The sequence below is a fragment of the Eriocheir sinensis genome, chromosome 54, assembly GCF_024679095.1.
Source record: "Eriocheir sinensis breed Jianghai 21 chromosome 54, ASM2467909v1, whole genome shotgun sequence".
NCBI classification, from domain to species: domain Eukaryota; kingdom Metazoa; phylum Arthropoda; class Malacostraca; order Decapoda; family Varunidae; genus Eriocheir; species Eriocheir sinensis.
In genome coordinates this window covers 11,167,614-11,180,113 of record NC_066562.1, presented here as the reverse complement: position 1 = coordinate 11,180,113, position 12,500 = coordinate 11,167,614, and the positions used below count along the sequence as shown (strand labels likewise).

Sequence of the window (12,500 nt, the reverse complement as noted above, 5' to 3'; positions counted from 1 at the left end):
TTCTTCTTCCCCTTCTTTATTTTCTTCTTCCTCTTCTCTGTCTTCTTCTTCGACTTCCTCTTCTTTTCCTCCTCCTTTTCGATTTTAGGAGTCTGAGAACACCTATCTAAGACCACCCGAACTAACTAACGCTTGCCAGGCCGAGGTTCTAGCCCCGCTAACAAAGGAAGGGGACTGTCCGGGATCAGGGAACTGGGATGTTAGGGAAAAGGGACTGTCCGGGATCAGGGAACTGGGGTGTTAGGGAAAAGGGACTGTCCGGGATCAAGGAACTGCGGTGTTAGGGAAAAGGGACTGTCCGGGATCAAGGAACTGGGGTGTTAGGGAAAAGGGACTGTCCGGGATCAGGGAACTGGGATGTTAGGGAAAAGGGACTGTCCAGGATCAGGGAACTGGGATGTTAGGGAAAAGGGACTGTCCGGGATCTAGGAACTGGGGTGTTAGGGAAAAGGGACTGTCCGGGATCAGGGAACTGGGGTGTTAGGGAAAAGGGACTGTCCGGGATCAGGGAACTGGGGTGTTAGGGAAAAGGGACTGTCCGGGATCAAGGAACTGGGGTGTTAGTGAAAAGGGACTGTCCGGGATCAGGGAACTGGGGTGTTAGGGAAAAGGGACTGTCCGGGATCAAGGAACTGGGGTGTTAGGGAAAAGGGACTGTCCGGGATCAGGGAACTGGGGTGTTAGGGAAAAGGGACTGTCCGGGATCAGGGAACTGGGGTGTTAGGGAAAAGGGACTGTCCGGGATCAGGGAACTGGGGTGTTAGGGAAAAGGGACTGTCCGGGATCTAGGAAATGCGGTGTCAGGGAGAGGCGGGGGGGGGGTTAAGGTCCCAGCAAACAAGAGGAATACAATTACGGTGCGCAGTCAGGAATACCTTCGTCAAAACACCTAATGGGCGTTCACCAAGCGCCTGTACACAGTTGTTGGACACTCACGCTCACCTGTGCCCTCGCTAACTCACTTCTTCCCCATATTAAAACTCGTATTCTGAAACCCAGAGAGAGAGAGAGAGAGAGAGAGAGAGAGAGAGAGAGAGAGAGAGAGAGAGAGAGAGAGAGAGAGAGAGAGAGACCTGCATCTATCGTGAAGGGGAATCAAATACCTCTTTTAACTTATCTGACTCATACAGGTAAACGTGCCCAGGTGAGAGCTTCCTTCATTATCTCTCTCTCTCTCTCTCTCTCTAATATGATTTCTTTTTTTTATCCCAGTAAAATAACAAAATCCTTGAAACTTTGTGTGTGTGTGTGTGTGTGTGTGTGTGTGTGTGTGTGTGTGTGTGTGTGTGTGTGTGTGTGTATAGGAATGAGTAATTTATTTAATGAGACACACACACACACACACACACACACACACACACACACACACACACACCCCCTTCAGTACACAGGAGCATCGATTAACCTACTTTCCATGTCCTTATCCAGTCCATTTCCCGCTTCATTGCCCTTGAACTGCTTCCTTCACCTCCACGCACACAACACCCCCCTCCCCCCCCCACCCCCCCCCCACACACACTAACAATCTACCTGTCCTAACCTAACTACATCATCTCCTTCGTCAGGTAACTCCTCATTAATCTTCTTTTTCTTTCCTCATTTCCTTTTTTTTAACTCTTTCCATTTTTCCTTCCTTTATTTTTCTTTCTTTTCATCTCTTTTCCCCACCTGAAAATCTACCTGTCCTAACCTCACTACATCCTCCCCTCCGTCAGGTAACTCCTCATTAATCTTGTTTTTCTAACCTCTGTTCCTTATTTTCAATCCACACACACACACACACACACACACACACACACACACACACACACACACACACACACACACACACACTCACCGATGTCTGCGCGACCAGAGGGATGGGCAGCCAGACAAGGGGGGCTATGACGAGAACGAAGGACCTCCAGTAAGGGGCTATGTACTCCGCCAAGGCTCTTCTCTGGGGTGAATTTGCCCACCTCACCATGGCTGCAGGCTGGGTGGGTGGAGGGGTTACCTGGCGAAGGGGAGGAGGTGGTTAAGTGAGGACAGGTAGATTATCAGGTGAGGAAAAGAAGGGTTAATAAAACGAGTAAAATGAAAAGAATAACAAAAGGAAAAAGAGGAAGGAAAAAACGATTAATGAGGACGAAGGGGAGGAGGTAGTTAAGTGAGGACAGGTAGATTATCAGGTGAGGAAAAGAGAGGAAAATAAAGAAAAATAAAAGAAAATAAAATAAAAAGAATAAAAAAAAGAAAAGAGGAAGGAAAATAAGATCAATGAGGACGAAGGGGAGGAGGTAGTTAGGTGAGGACAGGTAGATTATCAGGTGAGGAAAAGAGAGGAAAATAAAGAAAAATAAAAGAAGGGAAAATAAAAAGAATAAAAAAAAGAAAAGAGGAAGGAAAATAAGATCAATGAGGACGAAGGGGAGGAGGTAGTTAGGTGAGGACAGGTAGATTATCAGGTGAGGAAAAGAGAGGAAAAGAAAGAAATATAAAAGAAGAGAAAATACAAGAATAAAAAAAGGAAAAGAGGAAGAAAAAAGAACCTGAAGAAGAAACACTCATTTGGCAAGGCTTTCGTAGGAGTTGTGGGCATTTCCAGGGGTACCTTCATGACCCTGGTGGTAGTCTGACCCTTCCTCTGTACCTTGAACCTGAAGAAACATTTGACACGGCTTTCGTAGGAGTTGTGGGCATTTCCAGGGGTACCTTCATGACCCTGGTGGTAGTCTGACCTTTCTTCTGTACCGTGAACCTAAATAAACTACTAAAAAACGACTTGGACGCCCTCGAGCGGGGGGAGGGAGAGCACCAGGCAGATGCACTTCCGACCAGACAAATGCAAACTAATAAGATTCACCAGAGCGCACAACCCCATCCATCATACTTACACTCTCCACAATTCAGATTTAGAATCAGTTCACACACACAAGTACCTTGGTATCCATCTCTCAACTAACTTGAAATTCAACACTCACACAGACCACATCGGTGCCACAGCCAACAGTACAATGGGGTTCCCGAGGAGGAATTTACATAACTGCACACCTGACATTAAACACATAACTTACGACACACTTGTGAGACCAACACTGGAATACTGCTTCACGGTGTAGGATCCTCACACACACAGAAACATTGATGGGTTAGAACACATCAACACCAAGGCGGCTAGGCTCATTACAAACAATTACACTCGAACGCCTGGAATCACAACACGGATCAAACAACAGATAAACATGGACCCTCTTCACATACGCAGACAAGCACACAGACTTACACTTATGTACAAGATCACAAACACTCACATTGACATTGACCCACAAACATACCTACAAAAGGCAAACAGTCAACGTGCTCGTAACACACACATCCATAAATACCAAACATATCACACTAACACTGACGCATACAAGCACTCATACTTTCCACGCACCATACGTGACTGGAACAGCCTCCCTCAACAGATTTTAGACTGCGGTACAATAGACTCATTCAGAAAACAAATACACACTCACTTGTCGCCACAACACACCAACACTAACAATTACACTTGATTCACTTCCTTCCGCTGCACACTCGGCTCCCCCGTCCCCCGAACAGCCAACACAAATATGCGTGTTATGCACCTGTGCGTGTGCCCTGCGCATTATTATCCAGATCCAGATCCAGAAACTCATTTGACAGGGCTTTCATAGGAGTTGTGGGCATTTCCAGGGGTACTTTTATGACTGGTGGTAGTGTGACCCTTCCTCTGTACCATGAACCTGAAGAAACACTCATTTGACCCTGGTGGTAGTGTGACCCTTCCTCTGTACCATGAACCTGAAGAAACACTCATTTGACAAGGCTTTCGTAGGAGTTGTGGGACCTTCCAAGAGTAGCTTCATGACCTTGGTGGTACTCTGACCCTTCCTCTGTACCATGAACCTGAAGAAACACTCATTTGACAAGGCTTTCGTAGGAGTTGTGGGACCTTCCAAGAGTAGTTTCATGACCTTGGTGGTAGTGTGACCCTTCCTCTGTACCATGAACCTGAAGAAACACTCATTTGACACGGCTTTCGTAGGAGTTGTGGGCATTTCCAGGGGCACTTTTATGACCCTGGTGGTAGTCTGACCCTTCCTCTGCACCATGAACCTGAAGAAACACTCATTTGACACGGCTTTCGTAGGAGTTGTGGGCATTTCCAGGGGCACTTTTATGACCCTGGTGGTAGTCTGACCCTTCCTCTGTACCGTGAACCTAGAAAAACACTCATGAGAATCCCCTTGACCTCCTTTTCGGCCTTTGGAAATAGTTGATGTGAGTGAGAGGTGGACGCGTAAGAATATGACCTATGACTCCTATTATATCATCGCACCAACGTCAACACATCAGTCGCTAGAGCGGTCGGTGCGCGGCGCTCTGAGGCGGGGTATCACTATGGCGTATGGATGGAAAATAGCTTCGAGGGAATTTTGGTCCAGTATTAAGAATTTTCAGCCTTTTTTTATATATACAGCCAAAGAAACAGCTCTAGGGCAACAAAAAAGGTGTAAAAAAAAAGCCCGCTAATCGCCGTTCCTACAGAGACCAAAGTTATGAGAGGCCAAAAGAGAGGTCAGTTTCGGGAGGAGAGATTTCTTGATACACTACTCTTAAAAGGATTCAAGTCCAAGGCAGGAGGAAATATAGACGAAAAAAGTCTGTTCCAGAGTTTACCAGTGTAAGGGATGAAAGAATGAAGATGCTGGTTAACTCTTGCATAAGGGGTTTAGACAGTATAGGGATGAAAGAATGAAGATGCTGGTTAACTCTTGCATAAGGGGTTTGGACAGTATATAGGGATGAAAGAATGAAGATGCTGGTTAACTCTTGCATAAGGGGTTTGGACAGTATACAGGGATGAATGAATGAAGAGGCTGGTTAACTCTTGCATAAGGGGTTTGGACAGTATAGGGATGAAAGAATGAAGATGCTGGTTAACTCTTGCATAAGGGGTTTGGACAGTATAGGGATGAAAGAATGAAGATGCTGGTTAACTCTTGCATAAGGGGTTTTGTTGTTGGGAGTTCCTGTGTAGATGAAAGACGGATGCTGGTTAACTCTTGCATAAGGGGTTTGGACAGTATACAAGGATGAAAGAGTGGAGATGCTGGTTAACTCTTGTATAAGGGATTTGGACAGTATAGGGATGAATGAATGAAGAGGCTGGTTAACTCTTGCATAAGGGGTTTGGACAGTATATAGGGATGAAAGACGCCTTGGTGGAGAAACTAAAGAAGACTCCTGTAATGAAGGGATAGGTAAGTCAAGGCAAATTCGAATAGGTAAACATTAAGGGAAGGGAAGGGTTGTGATTTTGAAGGTAAACTAAGGTAAAGAGAAATGAAATAGAGGAAATAAAAAGACGCCTCAGTAAAGAAGACTCAGTAATGAAGGGATAGGTAAGTCAAGGTAAATTCGAATAGGTAAACATTAAGAGAAGGGAAGGGTTGTGATTTTGAAGGTAAACTAAGGTAAAGAGGAATGAAATAGAGGAAATAAAAAGACGCCTCAGTAAGGAACACTCAGTAATGAAGGGATAGGTAAGTCAAGGTAAATTCGTATAGGTAAAAATGAAGGGAAGGGTTGTGATTTTGAAGGTAAACTAAGGTAAACAGGAATGGAATAGAGGAATTAAAAAGAAGACTCAATAAAGAAGTCATAGGTAAGTCAAGGTAAATTCGAATAGGTAAAAATGAAGGGAAGGGAAGGGTTGTGATTTTGAAGGTAAACTAAGGTAAAGAGGAATGGAATAGAGGAATCAAAAAGGCGACTTAATTAGGTCCAGGTAAATCAGAACAGGTAAACGCAGGTCAGATAAGACGTAGCTGTGATTGGAAGGTATACAGGTAAGGCGTAAGATGATATTGATAAGGTGTCTGTCTGTCTGTCTCTCTCTCTCTCTCTCTCTCTCTCTCTCTCTCTCTCTCTCTCTCTCTCTCTCTCTCTCTCTCTCTCTCTCTCTCTCTCTCTCTGTTTATCTGTTTATTCTCTCATTTTTCTTCTTTTTCCTTTCCTCTTTTCCATTTTTTTTCTTTTTTCCTTCTTTCTTTCTTTCTCTTTTTTTCCTTTTCTTACTTTTTTCTCTTCCTTTTTTTTCTCTTGTTTTTTTTTTTACTTTAATTTTCACACGGATTCATTTTTCTTGTTTGGTTTTGCTTGGATGAAACAATTAACACACACACACACACACACACACACACACACACACACACACACACACACACACACACACACACACACACACACACACACACACACACACACACACACACACACACACACACACACACACACACACACACACACACACACACACACACACACACACACACACACACACACACACACACACACACACACACACACACACACACCTATGAAGCAATATCGTTATCGAGTATCGATTGAGTGCACACCTGTAATCTGCTCAGGTGAAGTGATTAACTTTTGGGTCACCTGTCGAGTCACCTACTCACTTGCTTTCGTTTTGACCTATTAATAGTAGTAGTAATAGTAGTAGTAGTAGTAGTAGTAGTAGTAGTAGTAGTAGTAGTAGTAGTAGTAGTAGTAGTAATAGTAATAGCTTAGAAAGTTTTGATTTCAGGGCAGACAGGGAACCAGGTGGAGAGGTGGAATTAGAACCTTTACCGGGGCAGGATGGAGGACACTAACACCTGACAGAGGACCAGGTGGAGAGGTGGAATTAAAACCTTTACCGAGGCAGGATGGAGTACACTAACACCAGACAGAGGACCAGGTGGAGAGGTGGAATTAAAACCTTTACCGGGGCAGGATGGCGCACACTAACACCAGACAGAGAACCAGGTGGAGAGGTGGAATTAGACCCTTTACCGGGGCAGGATGGAGTACACTAACACCAGACAGAGAACCAGGTGGCGAGGTGGAATTAGAACCCTTACCGGGGCAGGATGGCGCACACTAACACCAGACAGAGAACCAGGTGGAGAGGTGGAATTAGAACCTTTACTGGGGCAGGATGGAGCACACTAACACCAGACAGAGAACCAGGTGGAGAGGTGGAATTAGAACCTTTGCCGGGGCAGGATGGAATACACTAACACCAGACAGAGAACCAGGTGGAGAGGTGGAATTAGAACCTTTACCGGGGCAGGATGGAGCACACTAACACCAGACAGAGAACCAGGTGGAGAGGTGGAATTAGAACCCTTACCGGGGCAGGATGGAGCACACTAACACCTGACAGAGGACCAAGTGGAGAGGTGGAATTAGAACCTTTACCGGGGCAGGATGGAGTACACTAACACCAGACAGAGAACCAGGTGGAGAGGTGGAATTAGAACCTTTACCGGGGCAGGATGGAGTACACTAACACCAGACAGAGGACCAGGTGGAGAGGTGGAATTAGAACCTTTACCGGGGCAGGATGGAGCACACTAACACCAGACAGAGAACCAGGTGGAGAGGTGGAATTAGAACCTTTACCGGGGCAGGATGGAGTACACTAACACCAGACAAAGGACCAGGTGGAGAGGTGGAATTAGAACCTTTACCGGGGCAGGATGGAGTACACTAACACCAGACAGAGGACCAGGTGGAGAGGTGGAATTAGAACCTTTACCGGGGCAGGATGGAGCACACTAACACCAGACAGAGAACCAGGTGGAGAGGTGGAATTAGAACCTTTACCGGGGCAGGATGAAGCACACTAACACCAGACAAGGGACCAGGTGGAGAACATTGAAACAGGGAAAATAATGACTGAAAATGACGATAATAATAATAATAATAATAATAATAATAATAATAATAATAATAATAATAATAATAATAATAATAATAATAATAATAATAATAATAATAATAATAATAATAATAATAATAATAATAATAATAATAATAATGGTACTTCTTATAGATTTGATCACAGGTAAAAATCAACTTCCATAAGACCGCTGAAGAATGATTTTAACACTGAGGAAAAAAAAATATTAAAGGGTGCCTCTTCGCGTTAAAAATTCGTGTTAAAAAAAATCGCTAAGTTGGAAATCGCACACCGCGGGAGGGAAAGTATACCTGTGGATGATCGCAATACCTGGGCAATTTGTTTTACCTGAAGGACTTGCTCGACAGGTGAGTTGATGAGGCCGCACCAGGCGATATGCTTCTAAAGAGTTGTGGCCCAGCTGTGTGATATATATCTGTGCGTCTGTCTGTCTGTCTGTATGTATGTATCTCTCTCTCTCTCTCTCTCTCTCTCTCTCTCTCTCTCTCTCTCTCTCTCTCTCTCTCTCTCTCTCTCTCTCTCTCTCTCTCTCTCTCTCTCTCTCTCTCTCTCTCTCTCTCTCTCTCTCTCTCTCTCTCTCTCTCTCTCTCTCTCACTCACACACACACACACACACACACACACACGTACCCACGAGCACACGCACAGATAAACATTTGATAACTGCTTGACAAGATTAAAAAAATAGCTTTATGTGAAGATAAAGACACAAAGAGAGATTAGACGTGACTGAAGTGTTATATCTCAGGAGTTGAATTTTTTTTTTATATATATATGTATGTAACAAGAAAGGGCTCTCAAGGGCAAAAAAAAAAATAGTTGTAAATAACCCCACTAGGCAAGAGTGAGGAGCGAGAGAGGAGGTCAGTCCCGGGTGGAGAGGCGCCCTGATTCTCTCCCCGTCAAAGGGCCAGTTTCACAGCTCCCCATGATGGGTTAGTAAGCTCCCAAACCAATACCAGAGCCTTCGAAATTTCCTTGCATAGTTTCTGGTGTTTATATTGAAGTTCACAAATTTGACGAAACTATACACAGGGAAAGTCTTGTGTATTTAGTGTGGCATAGAAGACCTCACCATTTTGGATTGTATGGGATTCTCAAGTTTGGTTCGGGCTGTTACGAAGACACTGTGTTGGGCTGTGAAATCGCCTCAAAGAGTTTAAGCACTGTTGCCAGATCAGCTTACCCATCCCATTGCCTTCTCGTAGTTTCTAACATAATAACTATTGCGAAAATGAAAGAAAATCATCACTATCTAACATTTTCAACGATAACTTTAATTTTTTATCGTTATTTGTGAAGGTACGAGAGATTTAGGGATGAAAATGATAAAAAAATACAATGCTCAGAGTACGACAATATTGGCGTCGCTGAGTTCAAGTCGTAGGCAGGAGACGAAGGACTTGAGGCTGTTGCAGAGTTTACCAGTGAAGGAGATGAAAGAATATCGTGTCTCGAGTCTTGTAATTCCTGTAGTGAGTCTTCCGTTAGTAGTAGTAGAAGTGGTAGTAGTAGTAGTAGTGGTAGTAGTAGTAGTAGTAGTAGTAGATATTATCAGTCACTTTCTTACTAGTATCTTATCAACTCTCCGATTAAAAAGTATCATATGTTTGAGAGAGAGAGAGAGAGAGAGAGATTAAACACACACACACACACACACACACACACACACACACACACACACACACACACACACACACACACAGACACACACACACACACAATCAAGGTTTATGATAATTTTTGATAATGTTCTTCAGGTTTTGTTTTCCTCCTCCTCCTCCTCCTCCTCCTCCTCCTCCTCACTCACTCACTCACTTAGTTCCTTTGTGTTCCTTTGTTTTCTTCCTCCTCCTCCTCCTCCTCACTCACTCAGTTCCTTTGTGTTCCTTTGTGTTCTTCCTCCTCCTCCTCCTCTTAGTTATCGATAAAGAAGAGATCTCCATATCTTTTTTTTTAACTAAATGTCCTCCTCCTCCTCCTCCTCCTCCTCCTCCACTGTCACCACCCTCATCACTACTGACTTATCTCACCACTACCACCACCATCACCACCCCACCACGAATACTGAATCTCTCTCTCTCTCTCTCTCTCTCTCTCTCTCTCTCTCTCTCTCTCTCTCTCTCCACCTGACAAGTGTTTACCTTTATTGCCGTTAAGGGACACTTGTGGGGTGAGAGAGTGGTAACAGTAGTAGTAGTAGTAGTAGTAGTAGTAATAGTAGTAGTAGTAGTAGTAGTAGACGGCAGATCCTGAAGATGGCTTAATCAACACAATCCCTTCCCGCCCATTAATACATCAATAAATTTACATTCATACACTTAATCGTCTCAGGCTCATGACTATTCCCAAGGCCACGGAGAAGATTAAGCCGGTATCTATGTGTGGTTTCCTCGTTCAAGACGCAGAAGTCGAGTACAACCATCACCGGCATCGCAAAACAGTCCATGAGAATCCCAGCAACTTCCACGAAAGGCTTGTTAATAAACGTCTCAGGCTCTTGCTACGGGGAAGATTAAGCGGGTTCCTATGTGTGGTTTTCCCCGTTCAAGACGCAGAAGTCGAGTACAACCATCACCGGCATCGCAAAACAGTCCATGAGAATCCCAGCAACTTCCACGAAAGGCTTGTTAATAAACGTCTCAGGCTCTTGCTACGGGGAAGATTAAGCGGGTTCCTATGTGTGGTTTTCCCCGTCCAAGGCGCAGAAGTCGGGTAGAGCCATCACCGGCATCGCAAAACAGTCCATGAAAATCCCAGCAACTTCCACGAAAGGCTTGTTAATAAACGTCTCAGACTCTTGCTACGGAGAAGATTAAGCGGGTTCCTATGTGTGGTTTTCCCCGTCCAAGGCGCAGAAGTCGAGTACAACCATCACCGGCATCGCAAAACAGTCCATGAAAATCCCAGCAACTTCCACGAGAGGCTTGTTAATAAACGTCTCTGGTTGCCCAATGCTACAGAGAAGATTAAACGAGTTTCTATGTGTGTTTTCCCCGTTCAAGACGCAGAAGTCGGGTAGAGCCATCACCGGCATCGCAAAACAGTCCATGAAAATCCCAGCAACTTCCACGAAAGGCTTGTTAATAAACGTCTCAGGCTCTTGCTACGACGGAGAAGATTTAGCCGGTTTCTATGTGTGATTTTCCCCGTTCAAGACGCAGAAGTCGAGTAGAGCCATCACCGGCATCGCAAAACAGTCCATGAAAATCCCAGCAACTTCCACGAAAGGCTTGTTAATAAACGTCTCAGGCTCTTGCTACGACGGAGAAGATTTAGCCGGTTTCTATGTGTGATTTTCCCCGTTCAAGGCGCAGAAGTCGAGTAGAGCCATCACCGGCATCGCAAAACAGTCCATGAAAATCCCACGAGATTCTATTCACTCAGGCGGACAGACCCTTTCACACACAGACCTGCTCAGTTTGTTCCGCTCACCCATGCCACTCATCCACCAACCAACCTGTTCGCGAGTTATCCTCTGACTGTATCTTTTCTCACCATGAACGTAGCTATGATAATGATGGTAGATGAGAGGGCTCGATTATGCTCAATTATGCTTACTTATGATAATCGTTGTGTGTGTGTGTGTGTGTGTGTGTGTGTGTGTGTGTGTGTGTGTGTGTGTGTGTGTGTGTGTGTGTGTAATAGCAGTAGTAGAGAGAGAGAGACTTACATAACACTCCATTGTAAATATTTTTTTTATCACCTCCATAAATGAGAGAAAATCCTTAAAATCCACTTCAATCCCACTTTTACGAGAACGATACTCTTATCAATAACAGTAATAGTAGTAGTAGTAGTAGTAGTAGTAATAGTAGTAGTAGTAGTAGTAGTAGTAGTAGTAGTATCCTTGGAGTGTAATGTCTGTCCTTGGCCATGCCCTTCCCATCTCCTCCTCCTCCTCCTCCTCCTCCTCCTCCTCTCCCTTCCTGTTATTCGTCATTAACCTTCCTACTTCGCTTTTCCCATTACGTCATCTTCTCTTCCTCCCTTCCCTCCCTTCCCCTCACCTCTCTTTTCTTAATCCATCTCCCTATACCTCTCTCCTCCTCTCCCTCCTTCTCCTCTCTCTCTCTCTCTCTCTCTCTCTCTCTCTCTCTCTCTCTCTCTCTCTCTCTCTCTCTCTCTCTCTCTCTCTCTCTCTCTCTCTCTCTCTCTCTCTCTCTCTCTCTCTCTCTCTCTCTCTCTCTCTCTCTCTCTCTCTCTCTCTCTCTCTCTCTCTCTCTCTCTCTCTCTCTCTCTCTCTCTCTCTCTCTCTCTCTCTCTCTCTCTCTCTCTCTCTCTCTCTCTCTCTCTCTCTCTCTCTCTCTCTCTCTCTCTCTCTCTCTCTCTCTCTCTCTCTCTCTCTCTCTCTCTCTCTCTCTCTCTCTCTCTCTCTCTCTCTCTCTCTCTCTCTCTCTCTCTCTCTCTCTCTCTCTCTCTCTCTCTCTCTCTCTCTCTCTCTCTCTCTCTCTCTCTCTCTCTCTCTCTCTCTCTCTCTCTCTCTCTCTCTCTCTCTCTCTCTCTCTCTCTCTCTCTCTCTCTCTCTCTCTCTCTCTCTCTCTCTCTCTCTCTCTCTCTCTCTCTCTCTCTCTCTCTCTCTCTCTCTCTCTCTCTCTCTCTCTCTGTCTCTCTCTCTCTCTCTCTCTCTCTCTCTCTCTCTCTCTCTCTCTCTCTCTCTCTCTCTCTCTCTCTCTCTCTCTCTCTCTCTCTCCTTTTCCTACTTCCTTTCCTAGAAAAA

The 12,500-nt window shown here is 44.8% G+C and overlaps 2 protein-coding genes across 3 annotated transcripts in view; one reads left to right on the top strand and one right to left on the bottom strand.

Moving 5' to 3' along the window:
- LOC126983784 (solute carrier family 13 member 5-like) overlaps positions 1 to 8,257 on the bottom strand; it is a 41,014-nt gene extending 32,757 nt beyond the window's left edge. The window contains exons 1-2 of one of the 2 annotated variants that reach the window (XM_050836886.1): positions 8,108 to 8,257; positions 1,838 to 1,996 (exon numbers count right to left, since the gene is read on the bottom strand). In XM_050836886.1, coding sequence (XP_050692843.1) covers positions 1,838 to 1,966 — 129 coding nt within the window. In that variant the 5' untranslated portion in view covers positions 1,967 to 1,996; positions 8,108 to 8,257. Of the gene's footprint in view, positions 1 to 1,837; positions 1,997 to 3,614; positions 3,651 to 8,107 lie in introns of those variants that run through there. The other variant, XM_050836885.1, reaches the window with a different exon arrangement.
- Positions 1 to 12,500, top strand: part of LOC126983786 (vascular endothelial zinc finger 1-like) — a 59,160-nt gene that overhangs the window by 30,841 nt on the left and 15,819 nt on the right. The window lies entirely within an intron of this gene.